Source organism: Macaca thibetana, chromosome 8, assembly GCF_024542745.1.
Source record: "Macaca thibetana thibetana isolate TM-01 chromosome 8, ASM2454274v1, whole genome shotgun sequence".
NCBI classification, from domain to species: Eukaryota; Metazoa; Chordata; class Mammalia; order Primates; family Cercopithecidae; genus Macaca; species Macaca thibetana.
The window spans coordinates 41,078,186-41,095,839 of NC_065585.1; the positions used below are offsets into that span (position 1 = coordinate 41,078,186).

Sequence of the window (17,654 nt, forward strand, 5' to 3'; positions counted from 1 at the left end):
TATACGATAAGAATTTGGGGTAGACAAAAATTTGGATAGATTGGCAAAAAAGACAAATCAATTTTAGGCTTTTGAAAGTACCATTTTTTTTTTTAACTTTTCATCCTTTTCTCCCCACCTGTTTTTAAGATTACCTTAAAGATATACTTAACTATCTCTACAAGATTCCTGATGACAACAAATATACACCTGAACCCCCAAGGGCTTTGGTAAGAGGAAGTTAGCTGTTGGAAACAGTGATTCTTCCTTTTATCCTTCTTTCCTATCATCATCATCATCATCATCACCACCACCACCACCACCTCCACAACCATCATTATCATATCACAGCTAACGCTTACTGATTGCTATTACATATCAAGCTCTGCTCTAAGAGTTTTATCTTTATATGTAGACAATCTTGAAAACAATCTGGCTGGGCGTGGTGGCTCATGCCTGTAATCCTAGCACTTTGAGAGGCCGAGGCGAGCGGATCACTTGAGATCTGGAGTTCAAAACCAGCCTGGCCAACGTGGTGAAACCCTGTCTCTACTAAAAATACAAAAAAATTAGCTGGGTGTGGTGGCACGTGCCTGTAATCCCAGTTACTCAGGAGGCTGAGGTAGGAGAATCACTTAAACCCGGCAGGCAGACGTTGCAGTGACCCAAGATCACGCCCCTGCACTCCAGCCTGGGTGACAGAGCAAGACTCTGTTTCCAAAAAAAAAAAAAAAAAAAAAAAAAAAAGATAAAAGAAAACAATCCTCTGAGGTAGGTATTATTAACACACCTTATAGAATAAGAAACTGAGGCACAAGGATGTTAAGGAACTTGCCCAAGGTCATACAGATAGTAGAAGAGGTAGGATTTTAATCTAGACAGTTTGGTTATGGAGTCTACACTTTTAATACTACTCTGTAGTCTTTATTTAACCCTAATCACTAAAAATATATTGAAGAGTGATTAACAAACTGTCCGTATATCTCTATTACTGTAAACAAGACTTCAGAATTTCTGCCATAAATGTGGTTGCAACAGTAATAATAATTAACAATATTGTGTACCAATTGTAAGAAATTATACTTCCAACGGCTCCTTCTCTCTTGACATCACTCCTTCTTTTACTTATCTCATAATGGAAGAAATTAAATAAACACATACAGAAATTTTTAGTTACTTTTAAATGCTAGTTTGATGGATGTTTAATATCACACAAATGAGAAACCCATCCTTGCAAGCATGAATTTAAAAAAACCATAGAAGGGGGAAAATAGGACATAAATGATTTTAAAAATGTAATGTTATCCTTTTTCATTTTGAACTATGACTCTTTTAATTAGGCTATATAACCATTTGGTGATTTTGTAAGTGTGACTGAAGCCTTTAATCAGGCCTTGATAAGATTACTATTAGCATCCTCGTGCACTTCTACAGCTATATTATATAATGCTGCTCTTATTTGCTAGTTTAATAACCTAGATTTCAAAATCTAAGTTTATGTATCTTCATAAATATACTTGGTAAAGGAAGCACCACAGGGTGATGTAAAAATAAAACATACACATCAAATGATTAATTAAAGTCCTGGAGGATGGCTGGCTTGGACAAGCAACTTAGACAGCTTAGAAGACTGTGGCCTGGTTTGGGGCCAAGAAGCAATCAAAGGGGTACAATACTTGGTCAAATGTATCCTCAGCTGGTGGAGAGGTGGGGAGTATAGCAGGTGGCAGCATCATCAAGGGCTCAGCATACTCTCATAGTTTCGTAGGCTAGTCTGGCATTTAAGAATACTTCCAAGTAATGTAGGCTGTCCTTTTTTCTCTTATGCTCCCATATCAGCAGTTCACTGATTTCCAGATATTTTTCTTGGGATTCTGCTATAGAACCTGAAGTTACCTGCTTGCTGAGGCATGAAGAAATAAATAAAATTATAGGAAAATATGAAAAAGTAAAATAAGAGTTTACAGAAGTGATGTGTTTCATTGAAGATATCCAGGTACAGCCACTGGCATAGTCTCTGACATCTTCATCAGTGCAAGATAAGATTACTTGACTTGGCTTGAGTTGAAAATCATGAGTAAGTGATCTTAATTCTAATCCAAAAATAGAAAACTATTCTGCTGGATATCTGGTTAGACTATGCTAGCAGGGTTTTTTTTTGAAAATCTGAATCCAACTTCTGTTCATGAAACAGTAGATTGCTTATTCCAAGGAAGAATGCTTCATTCATTACTTTCTATTTAAAACATCTTATTGTACTCCCTGAGGACCTTGTAGAATAGAGACTGCTTCCATGAGATCATGCCTATTAGAATCCTTCTATTAGGATAAATATCCTTCTGTTCTATTTATCAGAGGATTCCATCTTACACCTGCACAATGATGTCTGTTTTACATGAATACTAGGTTCTCTTGGTAGCTTGAGAGCTGATGCTGCAGCAGCTCTTCCTGTAGCAGGCACAAGGCCTGGCTCTATCTACCTCATTTTGTCACTGGGCTGAGTTACATACTAACAGCAACTCAATTTTTCTCCCTAAGAAAAAAACTTTTCCCCAAGTATTTTATTTCTATCACTGCTATAAAATTAAAACATAACTCTTATTTCTTCATGTCTACATTATATCTAAATTCATGTATTGTCATGTTTCTTCTTGATAATATGTATAAGGCTATCTAATCTACATTTTAAAATTTGCCTTTGAAAAACTTGGTCTTAGTTTTCAGGTCCATTTATGTCATCACTATTAATAAGTATTTATTTGAAAACACCCATACCCATATGCATGTCCATGAATCACTTCATCAAGGACCAGTCACCTTTAATGTCAACCGTGATAGCATAATTTCTTAATTTCAGTAATTTGATTTGTAATTTTTCATCACACATTATGTTCCAGTCTCTTTTAATTAAAAAACTTCATATCCCCTTAAGATTCATAAATTCTTTTCCTCTAAATTTCATTTTTCCTTTTAGATTTCTGCTGCTTGAATCTCCTTATTTGAGAGTAAATGGAACATTCAATGATATTTGAACATTCAATGATATCATTTTCCTTAAATTAGTCATTTCTTTATCATTTCTTTTTGGTCTTGTCAGATTCATATCTGTTGTCTATGATTATATTTGCTGTTGTTACTATAAAATAATAACTAATATTAGCTGCATTATTTATTGAGCATTTACTAGGTGCTAAACAACTTATATACATCATCTCATTTAATCCTCATCACTACCCTATAAAATAGATACCAAAGTCTTGTTTAATAGATTAAAAAAGCTGTGAGGTTAAACTAACCCCAAGCTAGGCAGAGTCCACTTGACTCCAAGCTGTGCCCTTTCTAACACACCACTCCCACTGCTGCCACATTCTGATGATATTTGAGACTTAAAAGTATTCCTGACTTACATTAAATTTTTAAAGAGCTCATATATGACCACTTCTAACAAGCCTCAACTTTTCTCCCCTCACTGCCTGTGCCTTGAATGTCAATGTAAAATACTTAAGGTTAGCACTGAATGTGTCTTCTCAGTGTTGAGAAGAGCATAAGCGCTAATCAAATGAAATAAACAGTTTAGATAACAGTGGTATTTTACTTGACCAAACATACTTCAACTATCTGAAATATTTTCTATTAATACTGCCTATAAGTCCACCAATTTCAGTTTATTTTGTATTTATAAGGGCTTTTTAAAAAATGAAGCTCTGTATTGTCATTCATATTTTAATGTAAACTAGTTTAATCAAACTGCTTTCCCCAATACATCTTTGAGATCTGTGAATGGGTGCCTAAAAGACTAGACGCCTGGGAAAGAAGTGACAGGATGTAGGTGAAAAGTGCCTAGGGTCAGGCATGCACAGTAAATGTAGACAAACTTTCTTTTCCTTTCTTTTACTACATTGTCCTCTGTTCTACTCAATGTATTCTATTATGGGTTAAATAGATTATCATAGGCTTCTGGCCTCCATTTGAAGAGATCTGGGCAACTCATGGATTACACTGCTTCTTAATTCCAGGGAGACAAATAAGAGAATTGAAAATTATGACATAACTGCTATAATAGGAGTAAGACATTTTTGTGATAATTTTGTTGAAGTATTGCCACAACACACTCCTTAAAAAAGAGCATTGTTTTTCCAGAGAAATAAGCTTTGTGTTCCAATAAATACTGTGCCAATAAACATTATTTGTTGCATGAGCCTTATTTGTTGAAATGCTATGGGGCCACTATTTCAAAGAGTATCTTCATAGCAATATTGCTTTTGGGAACATTTAAAAATATTAAATATAGCGAATTTAAAAACTAAAGCTCATATGTTTAAATAAGGATTATCAAATCATCCATATTAATTTCAAAGTATAAATACATTATTGGACTTTTAAGTATTAATAATTATGCCAATTTATCATTATATAACTCACAGAAGGGTAGCTGACCTGTGGTGAACCATAATTTACACTGTTAAACTTAATAAATCACATTTTTCTGAGAAAATAAAAAGGAAAGTTGATTTTATAGAAAGAATATGTTGATCCTTAAATTGTTGCCAAGAATAGATGAAACACATTCAAGCTGGGATAAAAAGAGTACAAGAGGCATGCAAGAGTACATTGAGTATAATAAATTCTATTTTGAGGGAAACTCCTGAGAAATCATCCACTGATTAACTAGAAATCACGTCTGTATATGCCTTTGCTGCTCTTATTAAAAATAGACTCTCTTCTTTCAAGTTTTCTAGTATACTGAAAATATTCTTAGAAAGACAGTAGCTTAATAGGCATTGCTCTATAGATGCTTTCAAAGTGAGTTACTAAGAAGATCTCTTTAAATTTAGTAGGAATTATTTAAAACTATCAATGCAGAAGTCTTGAGAAATTCAGAGAGCAATGCCATTTAGAATGTGAACAGTACGGTTTTTTTTTTTTTTTTTTAAACCTAGGCTAACAATTAGATTCCACACAGGGCTTCACGATGGTGTCACTGGAATTTCAGGAATACAGCTTAGGAGAGAGCATATGCTTTATATGTCTGAGGCTTTGGATTTCATCACAGTTACGTCAAATTTGAAAAACTAAATTAGCTACAAGTAATACTTTCCATGACTTAGTGGCTATGTGAACCTGGATAGATTGCATAACCTTGCTATATCTTAGTTCCCTTATTTGTTAAATGATTTTCTTCAGCAACTAGATCTAATGTTAAAACACATAGCTCAATCGGAGGCTCTATAATTTGCATTTGTTATCAAAATAAAAAGTAAAAAATGTAAATATAAGCTAAATAGCCCTCATCATAAAAGAGAGAAATGATGTTGAAAATTTTAATCTAAGGAATTAATTGAAAATTAATATAACTTATATATGTCTGAAAAAGATTCCTCTGTAACTTTCTCTTTGACCTATATCAGAGGAAGATGAACCCCACATGCTGGGGAGATAGGTGATCCAGCAAAGATAGTTCCACATCAAGAAGTACTTTGTTGTGGTACAAAATAGTGTTGTATTTTGGATCCCCTTAAAAAGTTGTACTTAAGAGACTTGATTTTATTTTGAGGTAAGCTGCCTGCATAATCCTGGCAATAGAAAACAGAGTGATAAGTATCCTACATTCAGTAGGATTTGTCAGACATTATTAGAGGCCTTATAAAGATGTCAGATCATTTATTCTCAAAATGTCTCCATTTTTTTGAAGACATCATTCACCTCTGGCTTCTAGTTGAAACCCTAATTGAGCAAGTCAACTCAGTTATCTAAAGGATAATTTTACAATAGTTCTTCACCTTAGAGCAGTAATTCTCAGACTTTAGTCTACATCAGAATCATCTGATAGACTTGTTAAAACACAGGGATCCGGCCGGGCACGGGGGTTCATGCCTGTAATCCCAGCACTTGGGGAGGCCGAGGCGGGCAGATTATGAGGTCAGGAGATTGAGACAATCCTGGCTAACATGGTGAAACCCCATCTCTACTAAAAAAGTACAAAAAATTAGCCGGGCATGGTGGCGCGTGCCTGTAGTCCCAGCTACTTGGGAGGCTGAGGCAGGAGAATCACTTGAACCCGGGAGGCAGAGGTTGAGAGAATCACTTGAACATGGGAGGCAGAGGTTGAGAGGTTGAGCTGAGATGGTGCCACTGCACTCCAGCCTGGGTGACAGAGCGAGACTCCATCTCAAAAACAAACAAACAAACAAACAAACAAACACCACAGGGACCCCAACTCCAGAGTTTTTATTCCATTGGTCTGAAAGGGCCCCAGACAATTGCATTTCTAAAAGTCTCCAAGTGATGCTGCTGCTGCTGATCTACTGCCTTAGAGAATATCTAGGAAATTATAATGCTTAGTACAATTAATTTTTACCAGTATTTATTTTTTCCCAACTTAAAATGATTGCTGTCAAAGTTATACAACTTTGAAGCTTAAGGCATTCATTTATTCATGAATCGAAGTAAAATCAAAATTAAAAAAGAAATCCCAGCTATACCTATAGTATTCCTTTGGTCCATCCTTCTTTAACAAATTTCTGTCAGGTTTCTATAACAAGAATCACGGCTATTGCTTCTAAGACATTTGTCTTTATTGTATGAACAATATAAATCATATAACTGATCAAGTTTCCCTTTCTGTCTTTGCTGCTTGTTAGGAAGCTCAGGGTAGACATATAGTCCACATGTAGCGGGTATGTAGGACCTTACACTATGCATTTTTTTTTTTCACAGACTTTACTTCTGGAGTTACCTTGTTTTAAGCTGACTTTATTTTCTCTTGATCTTTTCTTCATTGACAATATTATTGAGACTATTATAAGTGTTTTTATAAATCATCTACATTCCTTCCTGAAGTATAGTAAAATATAAACCAACAAACAAATTTGTGTTATCTGAAGACATATTTAGAAAAAATTTAATATCTTATTTTATCAGGACTTTATGCTTTGGCCTCTGGATTATATAAGGTGAACAGATGAGAGACTACAGCATAAAAAACACACAAAAGGTCAGGTGTGTCTATTTAGTTCTAGGCAAAAATACAAAACAAACAAACGAAAAACACATATCATTTCTGATATCCAACTCAAATAGTTAGGAATGTATCTAAAATATTATAGCATTATAGAACTATTTTCTATACAATTCACTGTGCCTGTTGGAAGTTATTCATATTTTCATTTTAGTGAAAAAATTCTGGAAATTTAGAACCTATTGAGTAAAGCCAAGGCTATTTTAATTTGTCTTAAATTTACTTTCGTCTAGCTTTAGTCCTGTGACATTTCCAGTATATCAGAATTCTGTGATAAATAATTTTGTATGCACCACGTTGGTAATAATGTAATCTGGGGAAGAGACTGGTAATTTAGAAGTACATGCTGATGTTAAGAATCTCTGCCTTCTCTATGTTGTCTTATTGAAGAAGCTAGAAACTGGTACATATGTACATACCTGTTACATATGTATACCCAACATAGCCACTCATGCTTTACTTAATTAGTACTTGAGGTTATGAAGGGATGAAATGTAATAGAAACTGAAAATTATGTAAGAATAAAACAAGCCTAAGTTTTAAAAAATCCAAATTGCTTTTCTCTATTACACAGAGACCATAAATATTACAACTATAATGATTCAATTACTAAGTCATAGAGCATATAACAGCTACATGTTATGAGTAAAGTTTACTATTTTAAGTCTTTTATTAAATCTTCAATAGCTATATCAGAACAAAGTATTTTCATGACTTTCACCATGAATAATATCAAAAAACTAAAAATGTCTTGAATATAAAAAGGTAATAGAGTAAAAGAAAAATGAAATAGGCCAGGTGCAGTGGCTCACGCTTGTAATCCCAGCACTTTGGGCTGAGGCAGGCACAAGGTCAGAAGTTCGAGACCAGCCTGGCCAACACAGTGAAACCTCGTCTCTACTAAAAATACAAAAATTAGTTAGGCATTGTGGTGCATGCCTGTAGTCCCAGGTACTTGGGACGCTGAGGCAGGAGAATCGCTTGAACCCAGGAGGTGGAGGTTGCAGTGAGCCGAGATTGCACCACCACACCCCTGTACTCCAGTCTGGGCAACAGAGTGAGACTGCATCTCAAAACAAACAAACAAACAAACAAACAAAACCAACCAATTAATTAATACCTTATTTCCTCCCTTGGTAGACCTCATACTTCAACTTATTCCCAAAAAGTAGTTAAAAAAAGATTCATACTAAAAGACTTTTTAACCTCTAACAGCACTTCATGAATATGTACAGATGCTGTTTGCTTCATGATGGGGTTATGTCCCAATGAACCCATTGTAAGTTGAAAATGCATTCAATACATCTTCCGAACATCACAGCTAAGCCTAGCCCACCTCAAACATGTTTAGAACACTTGACATTTGCCTACAGTTGGGCAACAATCATCTAACTGAAAGCCTATTTTATAATAAAGTATTGAATAGCTCATGTCATTTATTGAATACTGAAAGTGAAAAACAGAATGGTTGTATGAGTACTTGATATATGGCTTCTACTAAATGTGTATTGCTTTCACACTATCCTAAAGTCAGAAACTTATAAGTTGATCCATTATAAGCCAGGCACCATTTGTATTTTGATCCAATAATTCAGTAATAAACTAGATTCAATTAAAATACTATAAAATGGGAAAAAAATCTATATGAAAGAAAACCATAAGATCATTTAAGTTCTTAAACATTTTTGAGGGGCTATAGATTTTACAAAATGAAAAATTCTAAAAGATTTGTCCTTCAGATGTTTAATCTTTTGTATTTTATAATTTTTTTTAAGTAAGGCAAATTCTATTGCTAACAGCTGTACACAAACACATAAATTTTAGCACTTAATAATATCATGGGGCCATGGCATTATATGTTTGTGTCTGACTAATCTGCATTTAGTAGTTTGAAAGAATCTGTTTCATATGATTGATTATTTTACAACTTTTAAAAAGAAAAATGTCTTGCCTTCGAATGGTAATCTTGTTCCAGTCTGGGATCTGATCCGGCTACCTGTTTGTATTTGTTAATTTTCATTTGACGATTTCTCTCCTCTATATCCATAGTACCTATCGAGTAGAAAAAAACCCATAAAATTAATGTTCAGTTCTTATTTCTGAGTCGGACTTACAGGATGTATAAAAGAAGAAATGCTAGGCTGGTATATTACTTTCACTCAACATAGCATGTACAAATTAAATGTCATATAATTTTGAAGATTTATTTAAAACATACAATTTGGTAATTAAAAACATGATGTTAAATATGTAAAATAATTTCAATCTGAATAAAATATAAATAAGTTTAAAGAGAAGATAACAAATCTTCATTAAATAGAAAACAATTTCTGGTACGTGTATGTCCGGAATATATTTGACTGCACAGAAATTTGACAATAGTAATATCGTGTGAACTTTGACTTTTAATTCATCATGATTTATTTATAGGTATTAAAGTTATAAGTTGCTTTCAAATACAATTTTAGAACTGCATTTAGAAACTATTATCATAAAATTAGGCTACGTATTGAAGCAGTTTGCCCCAGCATATGTGTGAATCCAAATATCAGAAACTTTTGAATTTGAATTTTCTAGAACTAGGATCAACAACGAGGTTCTTGTAATAATACTGCTGATAGCATACCATGTCAGTAAAGGCACAAAGTATGACTGAAATCAATTTTATAAAAAAGTTAGAATATAAAGAGTTAAGAAAGTGAGATGGCAAGCCTCTTACAGAAAGACATTAATGCCCTCTATAACAGGTGCTACCTCAAAATACATCAGTTGTAAATATTCAGAAAGTCTTCAAAAATTTGGGTTAGAACAAGAACTAAATTCAGTTAGCAAATTCTAGAAAACATGAAAAAGCATTTTGAATGTATATTTACGGGGCAGGCACAGTGGCTTATGCCTATAATCCCAACACTTTGAGGGGCTGAAGCAGGAGGATTGCTTGAGACCAGGAGTTCAAGACCATCCTGGGCAACATAGCGTGACCCTGTCTCCACAACAACAACAAAAAATTAGCTAGGTGTGGTGACACATGCCTATAGTCTCAGTATCCTGGGAGGCTGAGGCTGGAGGATTATTTGAGACCAGGAGTTGGGAGGCTGCAGTGAGCTATGATCACACTACTGCCCTCCAGATTGGCCAACACAGTGAGATCCCATCTCAAAAAAAAGTATATTTATGATTTTTAAAAGAAAGATTTATAGGAATATTCAATTTCTCATAAATATATATAATTTAAAAATCTCGATCATATAGTACAAATCTACATACTGGGAAAAATGAGCTTAGCGAACTCAACTGGATATCCATAATAAAATGTCAGTAAATTCACACAGTGTGTTTAGGTAGGAATGTCAACATACACACACACCCCTTGCTTAAGATCATGACTTTAAAACTGCAGTAAAGACAACTAGATGTAAGTGTGCCTATTAAAAAACAGGTATGTTAATACTTACCTGATTTTTTAAATCAAGTAAAGGAAAAGGGGATTAAAAAGGTACCAGTATAACTAGAAGTTATGGTATCCCCTCTTAAGCCAATATTTTTAAATTTTTAATGTTTTAATTTTTTAGTATTACTCTCTGCCTTGCAAAAATCTCATTGCATATTATATAGTTCTTGTTAGCAACAAATTTTAAAGGAAAATTGGTTAATTAAAATAATTTGAAAAGGGAAGAAAATGTTTCAAAAAGAAAACCTTAGATAAATATACAAAAGAACTTATACTATATTACCTCTAAATACCAGCAAATTTAAATCAACTATTCGATAAAGTGAGACAATTTCTTTCTTGTAATAGTCACATGTTAATAATGATTTGAGTAATTGACTCTGAGTCAAATTTGAAAGTGAGGAATATTAATGCTAGGTTAATATAATTTGAATGACATATAAAACCAGGTGAGTGCCTCCATGATGTAAATGTGAAATATAGTCAAATACAAATATCTATTAGTCTATTAAAATACGACTTTGGAATTCTTTATACTTCAAAAGATACTTTCAGGTAAACATGTTTTCTCCAAAGGCAAGCCAATTAAAAAAAAATGAGCCCAACATTACAAAGTTATGGGTCATAAAAGAATATTAGCTAAAAGGTGTGTTTGGAAAGTTTCTCAAAAAGTTTCATGTTGATATAATATAAATAGCACCAATTGACAAGTTTAAACACACACACATATAGATATAAATATGTAGGGATAAATATATACATAGAAACAGGTATATAAATTTTCCAATATTTAAACTATTTTCTGGATGGCAACATCCTAGGAAAGCTACATTAAAATTCCTTCTGATTACTAGGTAGTAATGTGAATAACACTGGCAGTAGCTGGCAAACTTTTTCTGTAAAGGGCCTAATAACAAATATTGCAGACTTTGTGAACCATATGAAAACTATTACTCTGCCACAACTCTGCCACCTTAGCATGAAAGCAACTGCAGACAATGCACACATAATAAGTGTGGCTTTATTCCAATAAAACTTTGTTTACAAAACAGGTAGTGAGTCAGATTTGGTCTCTGGCATATTGATTTAACAGTGCTTGCAAAAGTGTCTTTCTCTATAGAAATGGTTTAAAAATTAGGTAGATTTATACAATATAACTTTTATTTAACAGACCACTGGCAGATCTAAGGAGAATATTAATCTGTATTTGCTGGATAAGCAAAACAAGATGCAAACAGAGCTTTCTAACCATTTAAATATGTCATCAGTTAAATTACATTCTCAAACAAATCTCTCATCTCCAGACCCAATCATCATCTATAGACAGTTCCCAAATGGGAAAATTCTGCATTGGAGTCTTAACCAATGAAATCTCAAAGGACTACTTTAGTCAGCAAACTTGAGTAAATATCCTTTTACCTTATAACTTCAAATCCTCCTGGGAGAATAAAACCCTTGGGGCAAACAGTAACCAAACAGGTCTCCCTACCCAAAAATTATTTGGTTCATATGAAGTCTTCTGTTCCTTTTCTATATTTGTAGAAGTTATTCCCAAAAAGAAAACACTCCATGTAGAATAAAAACCTTAGAGAGAAAAGTCTCCTATTGATAAAGTCATCCAGTATAAAGGATTCTTCACCAGCAAGGTGATTTTTCTTTGCTGGTCCTTTGCTCTATCTAAGAAAAATAATCCAGTAATAATATTTTGATTTCAACCAAACTTAGTCTTTCTCCCTTGGAATGAAAAGCAATTTAGAGAAATCAATAAAATAGAAGGGCTGTTCACTAGTTGAGGAAAGGACCACATAATTCCTAAACTTTGTTTCAGCTCTGATATACTATATACATTCTATAAAAGGAAAATAAATGAAAGTGATGAAGTGAATGAATTTTGTTCAATTTCCTCTCTCTCTCAGATTCACAGTAAAAATCTGTATATGCAAGGCCCTCAAAAACCTATAATAAAGAATACACTCAACCACAGAACACTTACCTTTTTTCTCCATCTGTTAATATTTTACTGAAATAATTTCAAACTTTCCAAAATAAAAATTTTGAAAAATGCCAGTTTATAGGTTTAGAAAGTAAGTTTCTCTTGGACTCTCTAAGATTCATTTTCTTATATGTGAAAATGCTTATTTCAGAAGACTTCTTAGTGGTTTGATATGGTTTTGTAATTCAAGTATGCTTAAAAAATTAGGGTAATTATATCTTAGAAATCAAATCAAATACCAAGATATTTTCAAATGGTAAAAAAATTTGATTAAGATGGTAATGGGACAACTCAATTTTGTCCACAAATACATTTACAATGACAGTTTCTACATGTTTGTAAATATATATTAATGTAATAATCTGTTAATGTATAATGTATTAAACTAATATTCAAGTTATCTCAAATTCTTTTTGATATAAGTAAATTATTAACTAAATAGAGAAAATATAATTTCTTGTTTCATAAATACTACAGTTGATTTAAATTATGCTGGAAATGGCCCTCTGTTTTTTGATATGTATATATATAAATACTCCTAAATTCCATACATGTTAGCATTCCTACTTAATAAATGACATTTTAAACAAAACTTTTCTTTCTTTCCCTTAATTTATAGTAATCTCCTTCCTTAAATTATAAAAAATTTTTATTCTACTTTATAAATTTTAAGGCAGAGCACAAAAAAAAAGACAGTATATGTGGATGTTCCGGAATTAATAAATATCTCAAAATATTCATTTTTTAAATTGGAAACTTCTGGCCCATTTTCAGCCACTGACTTAAAAAATCCAATATTTTGTTGTTCTTGATTTAACTTATTTCCTTAAATCATATCACATATTCTGTAGGTATTTATTTTGATACAAGGCTTTGAAGAGATTTACTTGTTCTTAAATAAAAAATTAAAAAGCTATTTAATGTGCCCGGAAAGTTAAAGTTATACTGATAAAGCTGCTATGGCATCCAATATAAAAAAAAAGTTAATTTATAGGTGGATTTTTTTAATCAAAGATATAGTTGAATATGGCCACATTAGCTGGCAGCCAGCTAGTGGTTGTTTAGGTTTTACTACATGCACACACTACAAAGATCATCAGTATACTTTCAGTGATTTCTGTAGTATGCAAACAGTAATCATTTTAAGTTTGCTTTTCCAAACACACACACACTCCCCCACACACAGAAAGACAGAGAGAGAGAGAGAGAGAAAGAGCATGAGCATGCCCCTGGAGTCCCAATGCAATTTCATACCCCAAACTTCTTTGAAGTAAGGGCACAGGTTTAGCAGTGACGTAATCCACAAGGAAGCTGAACAGCGACCAGAATATGGCAGGATTGTTGACTCAGTCATCCATCTTGAAATCTTAAACAAAATGCTCAAATCCGAGGATCTTAAGAGGGAAAACTCTTAAGCCCAATATGAAAACTCAAGAAAGAACCCCAAACTTCAGGAAAAAATTAGAAATTTGCAATTATAGACATCTTGGAAGTCAGAAATGGCATTGATTAGTACTTCAAATTCTTGTGGATAATTTAGTGATTTAAAAACATTCCCTCTATTCCTTACCCCATCTCTTCTATTTTTATATAAATATTCAACCTTAAATTAAAAAAATCTTTCCTTTAGTTGAGATAAAGAATTGCACTAACTGGCTATTTGATGAAGGTTTCTGATAAACAGTCATATGTGGAGTTGTTTTTGATTATTGTATGTCTTTACAAAACTAACATCTGCTTTGAAATAACTGGAGTTTAGAAAACAAATTTTGTTTATATTTTTTAACATAACAACATATCAAGAACTTGTAGGATGATCATTAAACATTTGCACTTTATACTTAAATTTATTCTAAATAGTATTCTTTTAAAAAGTACACATTAGGCTTGTTTTTCAGTTCAATTTAAGAATTAAAGGTATTGGTGTAAATATGAAGCTGTAATCAGTAGTGAAGGATTCCCAAATGCAAAATGCTTTCTGTTGAAACTATCCAAATAATTGATAACAAAATACACAAAGTATAGCTTTAATAAATCTAATTGATTTTTAAAAAGTACAGAGTGATATAATAAATATAATCTGAACATAAATCAAAATATTATCTGAGGCTTTGTTTCTAATTGAAGCTAAAGAAGTATATTACTTATATAGAAAAGACACATTTTTTAAAAAATTAAAGTTAACTTAAACTATTGAGAAGAAATAATTTTGATAACTATCTTATTAAATTGCATTTCATGAACTTTTAAGAAAATACAAACAATGTGGAATAGACACAAAAGAAGATACAGAAAATAATGAGAATGACAGAAATAACATATTTAAAATGAACAAAACTAAAAAAGCCAAGTTGTGCACCCTCAATGCTAAATTCACCATTTAAATATGCACCAAATGAAGTGTAGTGAATAAAAAGGTATCATCAGTGTATACAGCTATTGGCTCACTTCAAGGTGGCAATTACAGATGGGAAAGCATGGCTACACATATTTATTTTTTAGATTCAATGAGATATACTATAAAAAAAACAATTTCAACAGAGAAGTATAGAAATTGCTAATATGTCTCATGAGATAAGAATGTGTAATATTTTATGTCATAACTGTATTTTAAAGGGCAGTGCCACTCAAGAAGAAAATAAAATACTTGATTTTAATGAATTATTTATTTATTTATTTTTGAGACGGAGTTTCGCTCTGTTGCCAGGTTGGAGTGCAGTGGTGCAATCTCGGCTCACTGCATCCTCTGCCTCCTGGGTTCAAGCAGTTCTCCTGCTTCAGCCTCCCGAGTAGTTGGGATTACAGACATGCGCCACCATGCCCAGCTAATTTTTGTATTTTTCGTAGAGACAGGGTTTCACCATGTTGGCCAGGATGGTCTCGATCTCTTGACCTCGTGATCTGCCCGCCTCGGCCTCCCAAAGTGCTGAGATCACAGGCATGAGCCACTGTGCCTGGCCAATTTTAATGAATATTTTAATTGCTCTTTCAATACCTAAAAACTGCAAAAAAATTACTTTAAAATATAACTTATTGGCACTGTATATGAAAAAACTTAAAAATGATCATATTTTTGGTCATTTTTGATCAAATTTTTGACCACATTTTGATCATTTGAATTTTGACCCTGAAATTTCACCTCCCAGGAGGTTTCCTCAAGAAATGTCAGCGTGCAAAGATGTGTACACAAGCATACTAATCATACCATTGTTTGATAATTGTAAAGACATTGGGAAAAAAATTCCTAAAGGTGCAAAATAGGTAATTATCTAATTGCGTAATGGTATATCTATAGAATACAATGCATCCGTAAAAAATGATGAGGATGTTGTACATGTGTGTTCGTATACTATAAACGTATTGCAATTAGTAATTATAAAACAGATTAAACAGTAAAAATAATAGCACAGTTTAGAACAATTTTAAAGATAAATATATATTTATAAAAATATATATACACACAACCTATAAATAAAACAGAGAACAAAAAAGATTTGAAGACTTATACACCAGAATGTTAGCAGTTATTACTGGGTATTGACAGTATGTATAAACGCTATTTGATTTCTTGTTTAGGTTAATACATGATTTATAAATTTTACACAACTGTATGTTACTTTTATAAGAAGAAAAGTGTAATTAAAAAATACAAGATACAATGTTTATGTGAAAAGCAAATTATCCAGTTTGAAAGTCATATGTTTTTGTTGTAATTTGATTAAAATGTTTTGGAAATAAATGTGAAATGCTTTGTAAAATGCAGATGTGAAATTATTCATTACTTAATTTAGCATAAGGACATATATTTGTTAAATAAAGAATTTGGATGTATTAATTGAAAGTGATATATAAAAAGAAATAATTCTAAATTGAATAAACTATAGATTTTTCCAATTTTTATGAATATTAATGCAAAAAATGTCATGCTTTAAAATTTTCCATATTAGTGTTTTCAGATGTGAGACTTAAGGATTTATGCAAGAAATTTTTCAAAAGGTACTTCAAAATCATTTCTTCAGAATCACTTACCTAGAATGAAATATTTTATAATTTTATAATGAAACTTCATATATACTAGAACTTCATAAAAAATTATGCTTTTTCTTTTTTGAGACAGGATCTCACTCTGCTGCCCAGGATGGAGTGCAGTGGTGCAATCATTGCTCACTGCTGTCTCCACCTCCCATGCTCAAGTGATCCTTCCACCTTGGCCTCCTGAGTAGCTGGGTCTACAGGTGCGTGCTACCACATCTGGCTATTTTTTTGTATTTTTTTTTGTAGAGGTAGGTTTTTGCCATGTTGCCCAGGCTGGTCTCAAACACAAGAGTTGAGCTCAAGAGTTCCACCCACCCTGGACTCCCAAAGTGCTGGGATTACTTGTGTGAACCATCGTACCTGGACAAGAGTGCTTTTCGTTAAATTATTTATTAAAAGTAGATGGTAATGCAAGGAATAACAAAAACCAGAACAAATTGAGAAGAAGCATGGAAATGAATACTTCATGAAAAGCATGAATTATGTACCAAATTATGTTAGTATATTGTACTAATGCAAACTGAAGTATTTTATTTTAAAGAGTAAACAAATTAATTGTTCAACTAAGATACACTAGTTTTGAGGCATATTTACTTCCAAATCAATCAATGTTGAGCATTTTTCTATTGTTTTTACTAGCACCTGACACATTTGGAATAGAGGAATATTAATTTGATTTTGCTTATAACAATGTTTAAAAATAACATTTCCTTTGCTCCTAGGAATGCTGTAAGAAACCTGAACTCCACATGTGCTTTAATGAAAAAAGGGAATGAAATGAAAAAGGAAAGAAACTTACAAAATTGTATTACCTCCAGGTTCACAGTTATGAATGCTAGTCTTTTAAATTGGGCTCTAAACCTTAACAACCTATTTTAGATGTTTAGGTTACTTGTTACTGTGTGTAGTTGTCTTGTGCTTCTCTATTAACTCTCCACCATATTCATTAAAAAATACTTCAAGGGAGGTGTATAGACAAATATCACAGACTCCTTTCCCTATAGTAAAAAGAAACTGATATCTAAACTATTTTGGATATAAGTTGATTAGGAGGGATCTAGTAATCTAAGAAAATAGCATATGTTTGTTTTTGATCTCTAAATTCAGTGAACAGACTAACTGAAATTTTATTATCCAGAGGACTTAGATTTTAGTATTATTTTAGGTTTTGATATTAA

At 32.5% G+C, this 17,654-nt stretch overlaps 1 protein-coding gene across 50 annotated transcripts in view; it reads right to left on the bottom strand.

The window, feature by feature from the left end:
* Positions 1-17,654, bottom strand: part of RIMS2 (regulating synaptic membrane exocytosis 2) — a 752,308-nt gene that overhangs the window by 184,006 nt on the left and 550,648 nt on the right. For 28 of the 50 annotated variants that reach the window (XM_050800643.1, XM_050800641.1, XM_050800634.1 and 25 more), the window contains one exon: positions 8,949-9,049. The exons of the other annotated variants lie outside the window; for them this stretch is intronic. In XM_050800643.1, coding sequence (XP_050656600.1) covers positions 8,949-9,049 — 101 coding nt within the window. The remainder of the gene's footprint in view (positions 1-8,948; positions 9,050-17,654) is intronic. 50 annotated transcript variants of the gene reach the window in all.